At 42.2% G+C, this 19684-nt stretch overlaps 1 protein-coding gene and 1 pseudogene across 1 annotated transcript; both read left to right on the top strand.

The window, feature by feature from the left end:
* The window catches only part of LOC130403176 (ADP-ribosylation factor GTPase-activating protein 2-like), a 54809-nt pseudogene extending 46290 nt beyond the window's left edge, over positions 1 to 8519 (top strand).
* Positions 8520 to 8588: 69 nt separating this feature from the next.
* On the top strand, positions 8589 to 19432 carry LOC130403672 (ADP-ribosylation factor GTPase-activating protein 2-like). Its single transcript, XM_056608089.1, has 5 exons — positions 8589 to 8596; positions 8776 to 8902; positions 9112 to 9202; positions 12057 to 12155; positions 18909 to 19432. Exons 1-5 carry the CDS (start codon positions 8589 to 8591, stop codon positions 18932 to 18934), a joined length of 351 nt encoding a protein of 116 aa, XP_056464064.1. The 3' UTR covers positions 18935 to 19432.
* The last annotated feature ends 252 nt before the right edge of the window (positions 19433 to 19684 follow it).

Below are 19684 nucleotides of genomic sequence, written 5' to 3'. Positions count from 1 at the left end.
ATAGCAGCACAGCTCAATTACACCAGTGCATGCGCGCACAGTTGAAAATCGATCGTTGTGTTCACTTCCTTCACACCATGGTTCACATCCAGCTGCTCACAGAACAAGTTTAGCGCACCACCGCTACCCTCACACTTTTTCATATAACCTTTTTTCAGCACTAGGACATATGAGCATTAAATAAATGCTGCGTCTCAACATGCCTTGGACAGCAGCGAGGATGACTCGCTTTGCCACGGGCCGAAACAGTTCGGAGCGACCACAGCCAGAGCGAACACAGCGGGGCAGAGGAGTGTCAGGAAGTCTTTGGTGTACACATCAGTACGGCCTATTTGCACTACTGTTTAGTGGCAATGCAGTGTTTTATTCTATGCCTTTTTATTTTCGTATATTATTTCAATGAATACAATTTATTTATTCATGAAATCAAGATCTGGTCTTCAAATCTTTTTCCAAATATAGGTCGTATTACTGTCCGTCCACACCAGAAGCGAATTGAGCGACCAAATCGCCGGAAGTCATTCACTTTCTATGGGCACGAGCGACCAGAGCGACCAAAGCGACCAACGCTACCAGCGGCCAAAGTTGAGCGACCAGAGCGTCAAAAAGAAGTTGAAAACTTTTTAACTTTATGCAAATGACTATTATTCGCTTCAGCGACCAAACACTGACAGCCAATCGGAATGTAGACGCTCTTCGCTTGCGTGGATCCCAGGGAACATCCGCAGGCACTTTGGTTCCTACCTACCTTTATTCACTCACTGAACAAAATGTCGGCTGAAGTATTAATCGCGGCTGTAACTGGGCACCCGGTGTTGTACGAACCCACCCTTTTTCAGTTCAGAGATCGAAACGCCATAGTGGTTTGGATATCAAGTGATGATAAGCGGGAGTATTTATAGGCTACATCTAGAACGTTCGTATTTAAGCGGGAATCATTATAATTTGCTCTACATGCCACCAATCTAACCAACCAATCGCGTGTAGCATGCTTTAAACAAAACCAAAAAAGTATTTGAAATCGTCACATAAACAAACTAATTGACAAGACGAGGGATAAATGACAAGGGATATATCTCTTGTCTTTTATCCCTCTATTCCCCACTATTCACGGAGCCTGAGGTGAATAATTTTTAATTAAATAGTCTAGATAGATAGATAGTCAAGTCTTTATTAATACCAAACGACACAAATCGTCGGGAATCCATTTAGGTTGTTCGTCCCACACAGGACAGTAGCCTACAATACCACACAGAACAAGTCTGACTGGATAATACACACAATACATCACATTAAAACTAGACACGCGTTGATAGATAGATAGACAGAAAGGCCTAGATAGATAGATAGATATGTTCCATCATTTGCCTTGCGGAGCCAACCAGTCCTGTGCACGTCGTATGCAAATTAGCCATGTGTCCCAATGTCTATTTGTTTTGAATGCGACGAATGAGTGCAGATCATGATTTGCAGATCCAGATCAGTGAAACATATTTTAACTACTACAGCACGCAGGGTTTTTTGTTCTCGGTTGTAATTAGCCTACATTTTAGGATTTTTTTTATATTGGGGGGAATCACTGTCCTACTTGTTGTCGAAGCACTTTATCGAACAAGCAAAACAGTCTCGGCAATATGGCCAAGGTGTATGGGAGAGTTCACTATTTGATATGGCTGTCTGTAGGGCCTACTAAACGCATACGGCTCCTTTAAATGCGTCTGCATAATTGAATTGTACGTCATGAGCGACTTGCGCGACCAAAGCGAACAGAAAAATTCGCAGCGAAACTTTTTGAGCGACCAGAGCGTCTTTGACGCTTTGGTCGCTCCTGGTGTGGACGTACAGTTACAATGGGGTTTGTGTTTATATTCGGACCAATACGGTACAGCGGACGCTCACATGACGTTAAGCATTTCCTGGTGCATAATGTGACGCTTCAGAACCTACAATCCCGTTTCTTCTTCCCGTTGATACGACAACACATAACCGGCGTTTTCAGAAATCTCCACTTTGGCCGGAGTTTTTAGAAATGATCGTTTTCTGTGATAAGACAGGGCCTCGGACAGGGGGTGTTGCAGCACCCCCAAAACCCCTACTTCCCGCGGTACTGGGTGCAATTTACAGCTGAATGTAGTGCCATGTTGTTAAACGAAAACCTACGCTAGCCTGGCTCGCTCTCTCGCATCTCTGTTCGCGCTCGTGCATGATTGCGCGTCCAGGTACTTGGAATGGGTGGAATCAGAGTCAGCGTTGAAGGAGAGGGGGTAGGACCATTTGAGTTGTGTATTTTCAAAATCTGCTGGCGTTTCGCAAATCGCGTACCCAAAGGGCTGTAATTCATTAGTAGTCAGAGCAATCTACATTTTTTACTCAACAATGTGGAGGAGGATCTTCCTCCCTCTCCTCACTGGAGAAGCCTCCACTGGTGTGTGTGTGTGTGTGTGTGTGTGTGTGTGTGTGTGTGTGTGTGTGTGTGTGTGTGTGTGTGTGTGTGTGTGTGTGTGTGTGTGTGTGTGTGTGTGTGTGTGTGTGCATTGTTTTTAGCTCAGGAACCTGGAACTAATTATCAGGAAGTAAACTCACCTTTCCAAGTAATTGGTAGCCCTAGTTTGTCATCTGAGCACATTGTTTACAAACTGGCATTCATTTGATTCAGACATTAGAAGTTTAATCTTTTAAGACTTCTTCTTTGTTCGACTTCAAAACCTTTTTTGTTTGTCTACCGATTCTTCTCTAAGAAAATGCAAGATTTATTTGTATTTAAAATAGTTATAGATAATGCAACTCCAATATAGTTACATTACCCGAGATGAATGTGTTTGAAAACAAACATTCGATTTTGATCGAAAGAGTAGTGTGTGGTGATGCTTTGGCATACTTATCTTTAACCCACTGTTTTGTCGTGTTTTGTTAATCAATTATTGCTGAGTAGAAATATTCTAACCGCACTTAACCTTATTTTATGGCTTGTTTCCTTGTCATGTTCTGTTGGGTTTTGAAAGAGCCTTAATTTGCCTGCGACTTGATGTCATGTCATGGTTTGTTGTGCTACAGATGTCAAACCGTCCCTCATTGGAAAGAAAAAGCCCATGACCACTAAAAAGGGGGTAAGTGTTTGGCCTCTTCGAACATGTTTTAAAATCCATAGATTAATGTAGCATTGCTCTCGAGGGGCTAGATTTGTAGCACCTCTACCAAACCATCAAACGTTGTCTGCCTTTCCCCCCAGCTGGGGGCCAAGAAAGGCCTGGGTGCCCAGAAGGTGAGCAGCAAGAGCTTCTCGGAGGTGGAGAAGCAGGCGCAGGTGGCGGAAAAGATGAGGGAGGAACAGCTGGCGGAGGCCAAGAAGAATTCTGAGGACTCCATGTAAGTCAAGAGTCTTTCATTGCATATATGTATTCTTGAAATGGTATTGCATTTCAGCATTGTGGATCAAGGAATTAGATTCTGTCACGTTGCGGCTCGTGTTTGACTGATCATATAAGCCAATAGATTTTTTTTATATTGTGCGAGAACCACATTCCCGAGTTCGGTGACTGGTCCCTCCTTTCTCGCTGCTTTGCCAGATATTTGAAACGTAAACAAATATAGTTTCCTCCATCTCTGCTTCCTCCCTCCGTTTCACAGCTGTTGTGATTTAACAAACATTGATAGCAAACAATGAACCATCACGGAGAAGTTGCCCTGATAAGATGGATATCAGTCTAATATCTAAATTGGCTCCTTCAGATGCAGGTGAATTGAAGTCAAATCAAATATTCTCGGCTCAGATGGCTGTGCCTGTTCTAAAAAATGGCACTACTATAGCTCTTAAAGTTTGATTAAAAAAAAAAAAAAAAAAAAGACTGAACCAGATTGGATTTGCAATATAGATTGCAGTGCGAATGATAAAGTGACGGTGTTAGAACATTAGTTATTCTTGCAACCGTAGTGGAGAAATCGAGACACCTTCCTTGGCACTGGTTCAGGCCCAACACCTCCACCCACCTGTTGATTGATTGGGCGTGTCGGTACAGCTGGTCTCATGCACGTCAGGCGAATACAAAGGGTATCGACCCGCACAATTGTTTTCAAATTCCTTAAACCTCTCTTTGTTCCTTGCTGCTTTTGTTCCACTTTGAAAGAGAAAGGTTAACCAACTGAACAAATGTAAGAAAAATAATCGAAGTATGGTTCTATAAATAGTTGGCTGTTGCCTGTTGTCTCCTTCTTTTTATTTTCATTTATTTATGTTCAATGTGTTAAAGGGCCACTGGATCAATACATTATATCCTGTTGGGGTAGTGGTAAAGAGTATTTAAATAACTTGTACTGTATTTTTGGAAAATAGAGCAGTGGCTTGTATCCTGTATCCGGTTTTACTTAAACTTGGATCGCCATTAACTTCAATTAACCACAAACGCTTACTCAATCATCAGTTGACCCGCAACGCAGTGTTGTTGCGGCCCTAAGGAACATTATACAATTTCATGCCAGCATTAGGCAATAACACGCAGTATTTGGGTTGTTGGCAAAGACGTGTCAAAAAATAGCAGTTTCTACAGTGCATTACATGTGTGCCATGATATATTAAAAATAGTACATAGTACTTGGCACTTCCTTGACATATATATGGGGTCAAAGTTGATCGACTATGATTTGAAAGATGTCAATAAAATCACATCCTATAACCGATAGATGTCCTGCAGTGGCATGTCACATCTTTACGATCAACACGTTCAGAGCCTCCCACTCACACCCCTCTCAAAGCCGGGTTATGCTGAAGGCACGAACAGACTTGATGCCGTGCATTTGGCATTGCGTAGCATTGCCCTGGCCCCTCGCTCAAAGTGCTTAAAACCAGGAAATGTATTCAACATAAATTTGTAAGTGCTGCAAAATCATACTTCTCAATAACATGTCCGCGTCGCGATGCACCTTGACATGAAAAATCTCCCCATGCACTCCTCGCCCTTCTGCTTCCTTGAGTTTCTTTGTTTGCAGGCAACGCCCTACATCCATTGCAATGCCTTGGCTTTGAAAATGTTGTTTTTATTCATAAATTGCATAAACAACTCGTAAGGTAAATACTCCAATGACGTAGAATCAGTAGAGCCATTAGTAGCACAGATGTTAACAACATCTAATAATGCAGATTAAATTGGCAAGTTCCACAAACTTCTTTAAGAAACTCTTTCCCACGATAGCAAAGGGAGCCTCAATGTGTTAAACCGGTGGAACCGAAACTCAGGTAGTGGTATTTGTGGTTGAATTTTTATTTTATTTAAAATAAATACCCAACCCTGACAAGAATACTGCAGTGCATCGATGGTAACCACTAGGGCTGCTCGATTATGGAAAAAAATCATAATCACGATTATTTCTGTTAAGGTTGAACTCACGATTATTCCGACGATTGATTTTGAGTTTGAAAACATGATGTATTTATTCAGCATGTCTCTCCTAGAAACACTTTTTAACTGAGAACTTTAAAATTTCGTTTTAAAAAATAAAATATTCCAATTAAACGTTCAAATCAAATTAATATACAAAAATGTATCCAGCTGTTCTTTCTACACAACATTTAATAACAATAAATAAATAAATAAATCGAAAACTCGATTATATTAGTTTGTGATCGTTTGACGCTAAAATCGAAATCGAGATTGAAATTCGATTAATCGCCCAGCCCTAGTACCAACCCCTGATAACAATACCACAGTACAATCTAGTAGTGGGTCTAACTGGAGGAAAACAATGCTACACTTTTGTTTCGTTTTTTTAAGAAGATTATGTATAAGTGGTAAGCGTTTTGGCACAAACTGGCAGCCGCGCATCCTTCAGTGGATGAGGTGGGATACCGGCCCCCCCCGACACACTTAGGCCCAATCCCATTTCTACCCCTTACCCCTTCCCCTTCAAAACAAGGGGGAGGGGGAAGGGGAAGGAGTAGAAATGGGATTGGGCCTTACTCACTCAGTCACTATGTAGGGAGCTTTAAGTACCTGAAAGTGGAATTCATAAGCTTTGGGATTTCAAACTGTCAGCAGAGCACAAATAATGAAAGCACTATCCCACCCTAACCCAACACTGTTTGTATGCTTCCACCTGGTCCCTGGCTTCAGCGTGGCCTCCATGCGTCTGGCCTACAAGGAGCTGGAGATCGACCGGAAGATGGAGGACAAGAAGATCCAGAACATGGAGGGCAAGAAGAGGGAGCAGGCCGAGAGACTGGGCATGGGCATGGGCCACCGCAGGTGAGTTGAACGATGAGCCGGACCAGGTCGGGACGTCATTGAACGGCCTATTATGGACTTGGATACCTCAAAGCACCGACCCATTAGGTGACATTCCTCTCTGTTCATCGGAGAGGCGTCGATACATCCAGCAGCTATTATACAAAAGTACCTTGTGGACCTCAATCCCGTCCACTTGAGTGAGTGAGTGAGTGCCCGTGAGATTTGGGTAGTGCTCAGAGGAGGCACGGATAATCAGACGGTGGTGGCTTCATGTGTTTACCCCCGTATGTTTCCAGTCGCCTAGTCTGGAGCACCGATTGGACGGAAAGGCAGTGTTTCCCCCAGCACTGTATGGTATTGTTGTTAAGGCGGGGCCTTAGCAACAATAGGGCCCCGCCTTGACTACCAATGTATAAAAATAAAAATTATATATATATTATTTTATTCAAATTCCAAATCGGCGCGCCTGAGCTTCCATTTTTTTCAAAGGCGAGCAGGATACCTTGTGCTCGTTTTACACTGAACGCAAGTTTTAGCCACTGGGGGACGATATGCAGGCTAGGGGAACTCATTAATGTTAGAAAACCTCAAAAAGGGAGATTTTCATGCCATGGGACCTTTTTAAAGATTGAAAAATACTTGATAGATGAGAGGTTCCTTGTGTACCACATAACGTCATAGTTAATAATGGTTGGTTATTGGTTCAAAAAATAAATTACCAACCAACCTACCTGCATGCTCTCGCGTTCTCTTGCGCACAAAGCCTTCATGGCCCGGCCGGAAACCGCAGACCTTTATGGCCTCACCCGTGCTCACTCACCTCAAGTGCCACAAATCAAACTGGCCTCATACATACCGAAACCCCTCCGCTGATGTGTGTTCTAAGAACCAAATACAATCTAAATGTGACCTCTGTCTTCACAACTATTAATTGAGCTTTCATTTACAAACGATGCCTTCTGCATGTGGAGGTGGTTATTACTTCAAATTACTCAAGTTAATCTCGAAAAGTACCGACAACATAAATCACGTGTGATTTATACATTTCACCTCCATGGCCACTAGAGGTCGTCATCCAAGGAACGATGCATATTAAAATCTAAATGTGATCTCTGTCTTCACATGTATAGTCATATAGTTGCCATAGCAGAAGTATATGATTTATCATATACTTAGGACGGATTGTTGGTTGATTGGGCAGTTTTTAGTCTGTTTGTGCTGGAAATTGCCATCAGAACATCTCAGATATTCTATATTTTATCTCAAATTATTCAAACTTGATCACATTAGCTTTTTTTTTTAATTCCTCACTTTGTTTCATGTTTACACTGTTTACTCATTTAGACTCTGTTCAAATCCCTTCACTTGATTTAAGCCATTTAACATTTCTTTACGTTTTAAACTATGTGGCTTTATTAAAACATACTTTCAACTTCACTTTGCGTTTATCTTTATTTGGCCTACCTTGTGACAGTGAGACGTTATTTACGATTTATGTGCTTCTGTGTGTGTTCACTGTGGCATCTTTCTTGGGCCAGCGCCATGACTCACTCTGTGATGTCGGAGATGCAGGTCATCGAACAGGAGACTCCTGTGGGGATCAAGTCTTCCACACGCTCCAAACTGGACCTGTTTGACGAGCCGGGCTTCACATCTGGTCCCCCTAAGTATGCTTCAACCCATTTTGTTCCTTTCACCAGATTAGGTTCTTGTTGTTGAATACAATGTGCTATAGTATTTCAGATAAGATGTTGCTGGTGGTGACCCACTGTCTCTAGACTGTTTGGAAAAGAAAATGGATTGAATATGAAGTTTACCTAGAATGCGTTTCGTCCTAACGAACTGCGAGAGTGTGCCCGCTAAAATGCTGATGTCGACGCTGACGTCGGCGCTGCCTGAACGTTGTAAAAAAATGTCTAATTTGGCGGGGGGAAAGCCCAATCTGGCAACACTGCCTGGACGTCCGTCTCTAACCCCTCGTGTACTCAAACAACAGCTCTTAAATCTCACCTACAGTGGCTAAAAGTGTGTGTGTGTGTGTGTGTGTGTGTGTGTGTGTGTGTGTGTGTGTGTGTGTGTGTGTGTGTGTGTGTGTGTGTGTGTGTGTGTGTGTGTGTGTGTGTGTGTGTGTGTGTGTGTGTGTGTGTGTGTGTGGATACAAGGACAACCCGTTTACCGTCGGAGACAGTTTTGGGTCCGCTGGGACACTGATGGAGGTGCAGCCTCCTTTGGCGCCTCCTGGGCTCTAGACAAAGAGGAGCCCAAAGAAGAGGTCACCATTTCAAGCATCCAGCCCATAGGAGAGAGGTACCTGCTTATTGACCCTCTCTGTTGATGATAGATTATTGGAGGACTCTTGCATTCCTGGGCATGGATTTGTGATTAAATCCTTTTTTTGTTTTTACTTCTCCCTCTATTCTTTTTGGAGTTAATCGGATTATTGGGCAACATGCATGCCTTCCCATTCACAAATTCCAGGGAAAACAACTGTAGATCCTCCTTTATTTTTACGGGTGCCAGTAGTGAAGGGGTGTGTGTATGTTCTGCATGCCTCCAGGCTCCCCAGCAGGAGGAAAGCGGAGGTGTCTGCGCCTGTGGCCGAGTCCAGCGAGGCTCGACAGAAGTTTGCCAACGCCAAGGCCATCTCCTCAGACATGTTCTTCGGCCGGGAGAGCAGTGCGGACGTGAGGAACCTAGGCCACAACCTTATTGAGTTTGATTTACTCATTCATTTATTTATAATGGCCATCCATAGAAGGCCTGTTTCAGACATGAGATGGATCCACTAAAGTCTAGGAGGCTTCATTATGACAAATCCCATTATTCACACTAGTAAGGCCAGCCATGCGTAGCCGGCTACTGTTGTCCACTCATTTGATGTTGTTCTTCTCAGTATGATACCAAGACAAGACTGGAGAGCATGTCTGGTAACAGTGCCATCAGCTCAGCTGACCTGTTTGGAGAGAACTCGGACCGCTCAGCAGGTAACTCATTGTTTTAAATCGTTCAATATTAAATGGCGGTGGTGTATCTGTGTCAAGTGTCCTTTATTATGTCCATGGTGGAGTCAGAGTCAGCGTTGAAGGAGAGGGGGTAGGACCATTTGAGTTGTGTATTTTCAAAATCTGCTGGTGTTTCGCAAATCGCGTACCCAACCTTTAAGTCATTGTTTAGGGGTAGTATACATTATACAACCCGATATCACGCGATTTTGTGTCCATGCTCAAAATTAATCAATTGAATTGTGTGACATGATTGTCTGACCTTTTTCATGCTACACAGCATGACATTTAAACCAAAAATCTCAATTAAGTATTTCAATTGCGATATTTTCTTAGACCTGAGAAGGGTTGTGCGCAGATAGTACAGTGCACCCTCTAGTTATAATTACATCGAAACAACAAATGCAATAAACTTAAAGGGTAAATGCTGTGTATTATAGATACTCAGATTTCTGCAGCAGACCTCAGAAATGGAAACTAACCACGTCCCTTATGACGAAATATAGACTATATTCGTGCTGGACTAAACAAAATGTAAACCCATGCATTTTGAGCGGGAGAGTTTCTCCGACTTTTTTGTGCTACATGGAACAACATTTAAAACCCATGCATTTTGAATGGGAGATTTTCTTCGACTTCAGAAGGGGCGGGGGGATTCACAGAAAGTTCAGTGCGCCAACTGCTTTGATATCAAAACTAAAAGTGAAAAGGTTGTGAAGGGGTTTGGACACATTTTGACCAATCCAATATATCTATGTATATCTATCGATATCCAACTTGTTTCAAGCAGAGAGGGGAATAGAAGAGTGTAGAGAGAGAGAGAGAGAGAGAGAGAGAGAGAGAGAGAGAGAGAGAGAGAGAGAGAGAGAGAGAGAGAGAGAGAGAGAGAGAGAGAGAGAGAGAGAGAGAGAGAGAGAGAGAGAGAGAGAGAGAGAGAGAGAGAGAGAGAGAGAGAGAGAGAGAGAGAGAGAGAGAGAGAGAGAGAAGGTGTGTGCACAGATAGTACAGTGCATCTTCTAGTTATATATACGTCAAAACAACAAATGCAACATAGGGTAAATGCTGTGTATTATACTCCGATTTTTCATTTTTCTGTAGCAGACCTCCTCAAGAACTAAAATACTCAATGCACACTCAGGATGAGGAAAGACCTCTCATACATGATAAATTAATAAATTGTTTTGAATAAACCTGCCTCGTTAGTTAGCCTTTTTGCTTTCACAAATAGGTTATTGGCTGTGTCACTACCAAATCTGTCCATGCGCATCCCTCGGAGTCAAGTTGATTACAAAAGTTATCACATCACAGCGTCCCGCATCTGTCACAGGAATCTAGAATCAATATGTTTAGGGCATGTTCAGAATATTGTGTTCATTTAAAATGTTCATGTATTAAATAAAGGACATATGCGTTCATGGTACAGAAAATGAAATAATGGCTATACGGCAAACAAGAGCATATGGATCTATATGATATCTGGGGGGCGGGGGAATTCCAGACAAAAATGGAGCTCATGCTCTACATGTTTGAAAGAAATGTTGTGTAATCAAATATATCATTACTGTTATTTCAGAACAGAATATACCCCGATTATAGTCCCTCAAATCCCCCAGATAAGCCTGAAAAACGCTATGAGCAGTTGGCTAACTAAACATCATATACAATCACTGAACAAAGATTATGACAATAAAAGGCCCATTAGAACTGTTATCAAAACGCATTTTGATGCAGAAACAATGTTAATATTGTATTTTCCACAGATCAAATGAATGTCATCCATGTTTGGTTTTTAGCGAGAGCAGTGTCCATAGCAACCACCATACCACCACGTATCCATAACTAGAGGGTGCACTGCGCATCCCCCCCCCCCCCCCCTTCTGAAGTCAAAAATCTCCCCATTGAAATGCATGGGTTTACATTTCCTCTGTGTAGCACGAAAAAGTCAGAGAACCTTCCATTCAAAATGCGTGGGTTTACATGTCGTTCTGTGTGGCACGAAGAAGGTCTGAAAAAACGCTCCAATTCAAAATGCATTGGTTTACATTTCGTTCAAAAAAAGTCTGACAATCATGCTCTGGGACAAGATTCAATAGACACATTATCATAAGCATGAGCACGAAATCGCATGATACCGGGTTGCTATAGAGTTGTTACCCCTATATACTACTATCTATACTACCTAGCTTTGTCCAAGGAATACTTGTACTATAGGTATTGCTTGGAAAAACACATACACAAACCTACTTACATTTCCTTCCAAATGTGTGTTTTACTTAGGACAATGGTAACTTCCTATTTTTTAAGAATCTTTGAGCTCCAGTCTTTTAAATTTGTTGGAGACTTTGATCAGGTAAACAAAGTCTTTTTTTTCCATCTATTAAGTATTAAGTCTCTTAAAAAATCTATAATATTCTGAGCCACTTTTTCCACTTCCCCTTTCAATGCACCGCGACCCCCTGCCTGCACACGTCCTCACATAGCCTTCCTACAATCCCTTGCCCCATGCAAACACACATCCAATACAAAGTGAATGGTAGGCGGCCTCGAGTGTGGCACACATGGCCTCGAGTGCCACACTCTAGGCCACGTGTTTGGTGGGGCCGAGGAGGAACAAGGCAATTACAGAGCCAATTAATATTTTTCTCTCATCAACACGAGAATCATGACGTTTTTATTTACCAAAGTTGATGTGCTGGTCATATTTCATATTTTTGTTTGCGTTACCTTCTGTATCAGGTAAATCAGTGCAATTAATGTATATTGAAAAATATATATCAGGAGAATTGAGATCCCATTTCTAAATAAGAAAATCGTTTTATACTTTCTTTCTTTTCAGAATCATGCAGTCCTAGTTCTTACCTTGACGATGTTGTCATGGTCGAGGCGACGGATGATTTTAATTTCCCGGAGGGCGTGCTTGACGCTCTGGGGGTCGGTAAGGACAATCTTCTTGACCGCAACACATTTGTCACATGCAGTGTCTACGGCGCAAAACACTAGGCCATTACCTCCATAGCCTAGGGGCTTTAGGTCCATGTAGCGAGGACCAATGTCAAAGCCATGTATGTTCATCAGGGACTCACACTTTTCAGCCATTTTGTGTTATGAGCTTTAACCACTCCCTAGTCACTAACTTTAATCAAGACCAGAGTTTAAGTCCAATGAAAAAAATGTAATAATGTGGCTTTCTGTATTCCTATTTGGATGTAAATAAAATACCTTGCAGAGGTGATATGCTTCCCCGTAAGGCCTACAACCCAAATACAGGAGATTAATCTATGGTCAATCGTCTTGCCATTGTATTAAAAAGGGAAGCAATGTTTACGTCCAGTTAGGCAAAAAAAACGTATCGTTACAAAATAAACTTCTAACAACAGCAATGTAGTGGAATTTGAGAAAATGTAATGTTGAGTGCATCCTCAAAGGGCAGATACGTTGACAGTGGGACTGGTCCTGAGCTGTTTCATACTAGCGTGCCAAAAGGGCAATGTTCCAGGACTTTATAAAAAAAAATCCTTGCAGTTCGCCTAACTTGTCTGTATATCTGAAATGTGTTCGACCTTAAGTTTTCCAAGTCTTTCCACCCTCAATGATCAGGTGGCTCAAGCTCACCACAGTCGCAGTCGAAACTATCCTCCATTTCAGTAGAGCATTACCTGAAACACAAAGGGGAATACATTGGAGAAAAACTATTAAGAAATTGGCGGTGTTAAGTCTCTGAAAAGTCCAAAACACTTTTAATATCGCGATTGGGTTGCATTGCTCATTGGTTGAGAAAATCCAAAAGAGGACGGAAAATATATACAACTCCTCCTACATGTTTTAGTTATATATCCTGTATTTGGTGTTTAATATCGTGCTTGAATACCATAATAGTAAGTGAAGCACAAAGAGACACAGGCACCGGAGCTTTACCGGCTCTCTCGCATAGTAAACCCCTGAAGAACACATCATGGAGCAACTCGCAAGCCCCTCCCCCGCTCCATTACGGTGTTGCTAGTCCGGTTTCAAAGTATCGGTGAAATTCGAATTAACAATACACACAAGTTCCAACTTTGGGTCCAGATCATGTATAACCGGCCGAAATTGTTGGTAATTAAAGAAGTAGTTAGTTCAACCTGTAATAAGGAGCGCGGCAATGACGCTGTGTAACTACACAGGGATAGCCTGGAATGGAGGCATATTAGCAACATTTCTCCCTTCTATTAGTTGAGGTGTAGAAAATAGCCAATTGCACTCAATCGTAGTGGCTTACTAATATCGAAACAACGCTCATGGACAAACTACAGAACTGATAGCGGGTAGAAACACATAAAATAAGCAGCTCCAAGTCTCGAACAAAGGGGTCGGCTGTTAGCAAGGTTAGCATAGCAGACTACGTGGTCGCTCCTCCTCTAAATAGCAGCAGACGATCGTCCACAAATGGAGCAAAAAACAAACCACAAACGTCCGCTTCGCCGTATTAAACATGATTGTACCCCCGGAATAAATATCAAAAACACTTACAGTACACAATTTTTGGATCGGATAGATGATCATACTCAGTAGAGGTTTGAATGTGCTCCCCGCGTATATGCTGTAATCGTCATTCAGACTGTTAAGGTACGGCCACACCAACCGCGTTGCTCGCGTTAGGGGCGTTGAAAATCGGCATTTTTGCATAGGGAACCATTGGTCTAGGCGCGGTACACGCGTTGAAGCGTTGAAGCGTTGCGTTGGGGGCGTTAAGGCTGGTTTATGCTCGGTTACGTAAGCGTAAGCGCAAGCGCAAGAGGCCCTTGCGCGCCCTTGCGCCCCCCTTGCGCGACTTCTCACGTCTTGCGTGCGTCGGGCGATTTTTCTAGACTTGCGTCATTTTTTACGTAAGCTTTTACGCGAGCCGCCCAGCCTGCAAGGCTGTGATTGGTTTGCTGGTCTGGTTACTACTTCCTGTCTGGAGTATCACCCGGCAGGCTCATATACAAAAGCATTAACCTGAAGTGAAGTTAACTTTGCTGCCAACACATTATGTCGTTTTAAAATGTAGAGAGATATGCACATTTATACAACCCCAATGATCAACAACTTCATCACCCCTGTTCCTCTGTCTGTTGCCATCATTCACTGTGTATGGGGAGAACACGATCTGGCACATAAACAAACCAACGACTCCCACAGACAAAGACGTCATTCTCGAGGTCGTCTTCAACGAAAAACTTTCCTCCACATATTACTCCACCTACTGTTCTGGCGGTAAATTGCTTGGCAACACGCGCAACACGCGCAACCTAAAAGGGAGCATGAATTGCTTTGAGTAAATTTTGCGCAACAACGTAACACCAACGCTGAAGCATGCAGCCGCCTTTAGGCGCGGCAGTTGCACGTAATTACGCACGTAAACGCAGTAACGCGCCCAACGCACCAACGCCCGGAGTTCAGAAAATTGAACTTTCAACGCTCCAACGCGTGACGCTTAGCCGCGGTAGCCAATCAGCGTGGAGCTTGACCCGACGTCACTGGCAGAGAGTAGTGAGCTTGCACAGAAGCATACGGCTGACATCTTTCTTTTTCTTCTGGGTGGAAATAGTAACATAGTTACGCCATTAAATGCGTTTATGGAAACATTTCTAGCGAGAAATGTGCATTTTACTTTCATAATGTTCGCTCAGTGAATGTGAAGGATGTTTGGTTTGATAGTTATGACGAAGAGGGAACGCTCCGTTCACTTGCATGGACAATGGACTCATCTAGCTGCGTTGGCGCGTTGACGCGTTGGAGCGTTGAACCACCACACACTGGTCAAGCGTCAGGTTAGGCGCGGTACTCGCGTTGTCCAACGCGAGTAACGCGGTTGGTGTGGCCGCACCATTAGCGCTTTAGGAGGCGCTGTTTGCGTCAGTAAAGGCTGGTTTATGCTCGGTTACGTAAGCGTAAGCGCAAGCGCAGGAGGCCCTTGCGCGCCCTTGCGCCCCCCTTGCGCGACTTCTCACGTCTTGCGTGCGTCGGGCGATTTTTCTAGACTTGCGTCATTTTTTACGTAAGCTTTTACGCGAGCCGCCCAGCCTGCAAGGCTGTGATTGGTTTGCTGGTCTGGTTACTACTTCCTGTCTGGAGTATCACCCGGCAGGCTCATATACAAAAGCATTAACCTGAAGTGAAGTTAACTTTGCTGCCAACACATTATGTCGTTTTAAAATGTAGAGAGATATGCACATTTATACAACCCCAATGATCAACAACTTCATCACCCCTGTTCCTCTGTCTGTTGCCATCATTCACTGTGTATGGGGAGAACACGATCTGGCACATAAACAAACCAACGACTCCCACAGACAAAGACGTCATTCTCGAGGTCGTCTTCAACGAAAAACTTTCCTCCACATATTACTCCACCTACTGTTCTGGCGGTAAGTTGCTTGGCAACACGCGCAACACGCGCAACCTAAAAGGGAGCATGAATTGCTTTGAGTAAATTTTGCGCAACTACGTAACACCAACGCTGAAGCATGCAGCCGCCTTAAGATAGGAGCAGAGCTTGGGGACAATCGGAGAGCGACAAAGCTGGGGGGAATATATAGCAGAAACAGCTCAATATTTAACCAACCAAAAAATAACAGAAAACGTAATAAAAGTAACGACAGATAACACGCGGATATATAATTAGAATTTGTATTTTGAATAGCTTAAGTTACATATTTCGATGTCTTTATCGACAAAACTAAATAATACCAAATCAAAGGAGCACGTTGGTTTGACAGGTGATGAACGACGGATTCGGCACAATTAAAACCAAACACAGTCTTGTATGCCGTGATCAGAAGTAATGACCCTCAAACGGGAACAAGGTTCTTAATGTGTTTGTTGTAATAATCATTGTTGTATAAGGTATCGATGCTAAAAGCACGGACAACGCGTATGTAAAAAAAAAAACTGTCCAAAAATACTGGAATATCCCTTCGTTCCCCTACTAATGGCATGTGTATTATTATCTCTGTTTGGTTCTTCTTTGCACATATTTGCTTATAATCATATACAGTAGGCTTTGTCTATCCCTGCCTATAAATGCCTTTGCATTCAGATAACTCCTCCGAGTAGGTATTTCTGGAATGAGGATTTAGAAATTCCATTGGAAATCGACATGAGAAAGTCCTGCTTTTGTCATTTCTCTTCACGCTGCATAGACCTTAAAATCCACAGACTCAGCTGAACAAACACATTAACGCTCTCGCGTCGGGTTAGATATTAATATTAATCAGTAGGACATCATGTCCACGTTGAAGAACTACAGAAACCACCTAGACTGGATACCCCCAGCCCATCTGCCGGCGATGGGCTGGTGGGTTGTCTATAATGTGTCTATTATGCTTTTATGAGTTACTAGGTGGTGCTTGGTCATGGTATTTTGATTGCCGATGGCAAGATACTTTTCATGTGCAGGGCTCTCAAGTTTTGAACCTCGTTCAGAAAGAGATTTTGTCGGCGGCGGCAGGGGTGGGGACCGGTGGGGATGGGGGTCTGATCTGATAAATGACTCAACAATTCATACAAACAAAAATATTTATTTTATTCAGCATTTCTTAGTGTGTGTGTGTGCGTGCGTGCGTGCGTGCGTGCGTGCGTGCGTGCATGCGTGCGTGCGTGCGTGTGTGCGTGTGTGCGTGTGTGTGTGTGTGTGTGTGTGCGTGCGTGCGTGTGTGTGTGAAATAATAGTTGATGTTGTTTATGGTGGCATGTTTTGAGGCCTTCAGCAGGCGGCTGGCGGCTACCATCTCAAACACTGTGGTTCCAGGCCAGCCATTTTTACTGTCATGATGGATGACAGAGTTCCATTTAGCGTCAAGCTGTTTTGGTCTTAAGTCCGACCATGGAGAACCCTCTCAGCGTCTGCATTTGAATGGGTGAGCATTACAACTAATGCAGCTATCTTTGAAAGCCTCCCACACTGGCTCAAACCGATCACCCTTGAACAAAAGTGAACCAAAGGCCTCTATTTCCCAAATGCTTTGCTTTTATTATTTTAATGAATTATGTTTGGTGCCAAATATTTCTCCTAAATACAGTGCACCCTCTAGTTATGTATTTGTCAAAACAACAAATGCATCAAAGTATAAATGTAGTGTTTTAGGGATACTCCGATCAGTTGCGGATCTAGTTTTTTTTAAATTTTTATAATTTTGCATTTTTGCAGAGACTTTATAGATTTATGTCAGGCTCTTATGTCAACATTTGGTGAACAGATGCCCTCTAATATTGTGGAACTCACAAAGATCATTGAACCATTCAAAGAGGTATTCAATGAGCTGTTCAAGTTATGCAAAGGTACCATTGCCATACCTGTGAGTACAGCTCCCTGTGAACGAAGCATTTCCACACTCAGACTGGTCAAGACCTACCTTAAATCTACCATGGATGATGTTCAACTCAGCAATCTAGGAGTTTTAAGCGTAGAGTTAAGATGAGCAAAAGCCCTGGATTTTGGTGATTTTGTGAATCGCTTTGTTACAAACCACAATAATCAAAGAATTCGGCTTTTATAAGATGAATCTATGGCAAGTTAATGTCTTTTGTATCTGTAAGAGGCCGGGATTCAAAAGTTTAAAAAATAATGTTTTTGCAATTGTGTAATTTATTTTCTGATAAATGCACTGCATTTTCACTTTTTACCATTACAGTGTTAGATCAGAAGGTCGAGTTAGTGTTTTTTTTAAACAGGTGAGACCAACTTGCACTTGTTGTCTTAGTTCCATCCATACACATGAAGTGTGTAAGTGGCCTTTAGAAGTGAGACATTTAAAATGAGTCAGAATGTTTTTGATGATGAGTCTCTGATGATGTTTTTGAATAAAAACAAAATAACTCATAGCTGCAAGAAATTTATAAAGAAAAACTGTATTTGACAATAACACCACTGTCTGAGTTAATATTATGATGTAGAGTTACAGCGTGTACATGGCTTAAATATTCACTACATTTGAAAATGCCTGATATCATATGTAGATTTATGTTCCACCCCAAAATAATCTCTGGTCTCACCCTGGCCACCACACTGAAAGTGTTCTAGCTCCGCTAGAACACTTAGGCCTATATGGTCTATACACCCTGGTCAAGTTTAGTAACAGGTTTCCATCGAAAGGGCGAGAGCCAGAGGGAAATAATCTATTTTTGACCAACATGTGTTTCTAACCATAACCGTTGCGTCTTCTTATCAAATCGATGGTTGTTTTGCCCCCAGGTGTAAATGTGGGGCAGTCGTGTTAGGGAGACGTAACCTAACGTTGAAGGGGATGTTCTGCCCCCAGGTGTCCACCTGGGGGGCAGTAGGGTTAGGGGTAGTTAGGTAACCCTATATTGACAGTGATATTCTGGCCGCAGTTGTTGGGGGCAGATTGTGTGTATCTTTTGCGTCTTATGTTCAAAAATGGTGCTTCACTTCCAGAGTTTTGTATCAGGTCTAATCCTTGGCAAGATTAGCAACATCTTTGCCTTGAAACGGAAAGAAATATATTAATATATATGTTTTATATATTTTTATAATTTTTGCCAAACAATGTGTTTCTCAAATTAAACGTTGCTTCTTGTGTTCAAATTGATATTGCTTTACTTCCAGATGTTAGTATTAGGTCAATGCAACCCATGGCAAGCTTAGTAACACTTTTGCAGCCAAAGGGAAATAAATATTAACTTAAAATCTGTTCATTTACCTTGACAGCGGTCAATTATACTGGCCAATGGTGATTTGCCGGAAGTTGTGAAGTGTCCATGCAAGTGAACGGAGCATAAACAAAAAAAATGGACAGCTGAACGTTGGGAAGACCCATGCAAGTGAATGGAGCAGTGTAAAGCATTGAGAAGAGCCGTGTAATAATCCATAATAATGTAAGGTTTAGAAGTTAAATATTTGAAAGTTGTAGAATAAATTAATATAATTTATATTGGAGTTAATTTGCTAGAAATGTACTTACAATTTTTAGTCAGTTAATCATTTACACATTTATGTTACACAATTATTACATATTTACATGTTTACATATTTAACACAGTCAGGATTATTCTGTTGAATCTGCCTCTCTGATTCCCTCACGTTTACCTCAGTCTAAATTCTAGCTTCTGATTGGTTAGTTCAGTCAAGTGATGGTTCCGAACAAGGAAGTGTTTGAAAATAGATTAACGGCGATATTTTTTTTATCGCACGATAAAAGTTTCGCGTTAACACAGCCGTTAACGCCGATAACGGCCCACCACTAATATATAAATATATATATATATATATATATATATATATACATACAGTGGTTAAATTGGGATTTTCTATGTGGGGGGGCTCTGATCCGGAGGGGCCGCCGCTCCCCATACGCAGAGTACGCAGAGCCAAAATTAAGGTTGCAAAAAAAAAAGTCCATGATAGTCGTTATATTAGTACATTAAAGAAATTATATAAATTTGTTATGAACAAGCCCACCGTTGTTTTTTTCTTAATTGTGTACC

This window comes from Gadus chalcogrammus, chromosome 14 (genome assembly GCF_026213295.1).
Source record: "Gadus chalcogrammus isolate NIFS_2021 chromosome 14, NIFS_Gcha_1.0, whole genome shotgun sequence".
Classification (NCBI taxonomy): Eukaryota; Metazoa; Chordata; class Actinopteri; order Gadiformes; family Gadidae; genus Gadus; species Gadus chalcogrammus.
Note: the sequence above shows the minus strand (reverse complement) of the source record. Positions and strands in the feature narration are given on the sequence as shown.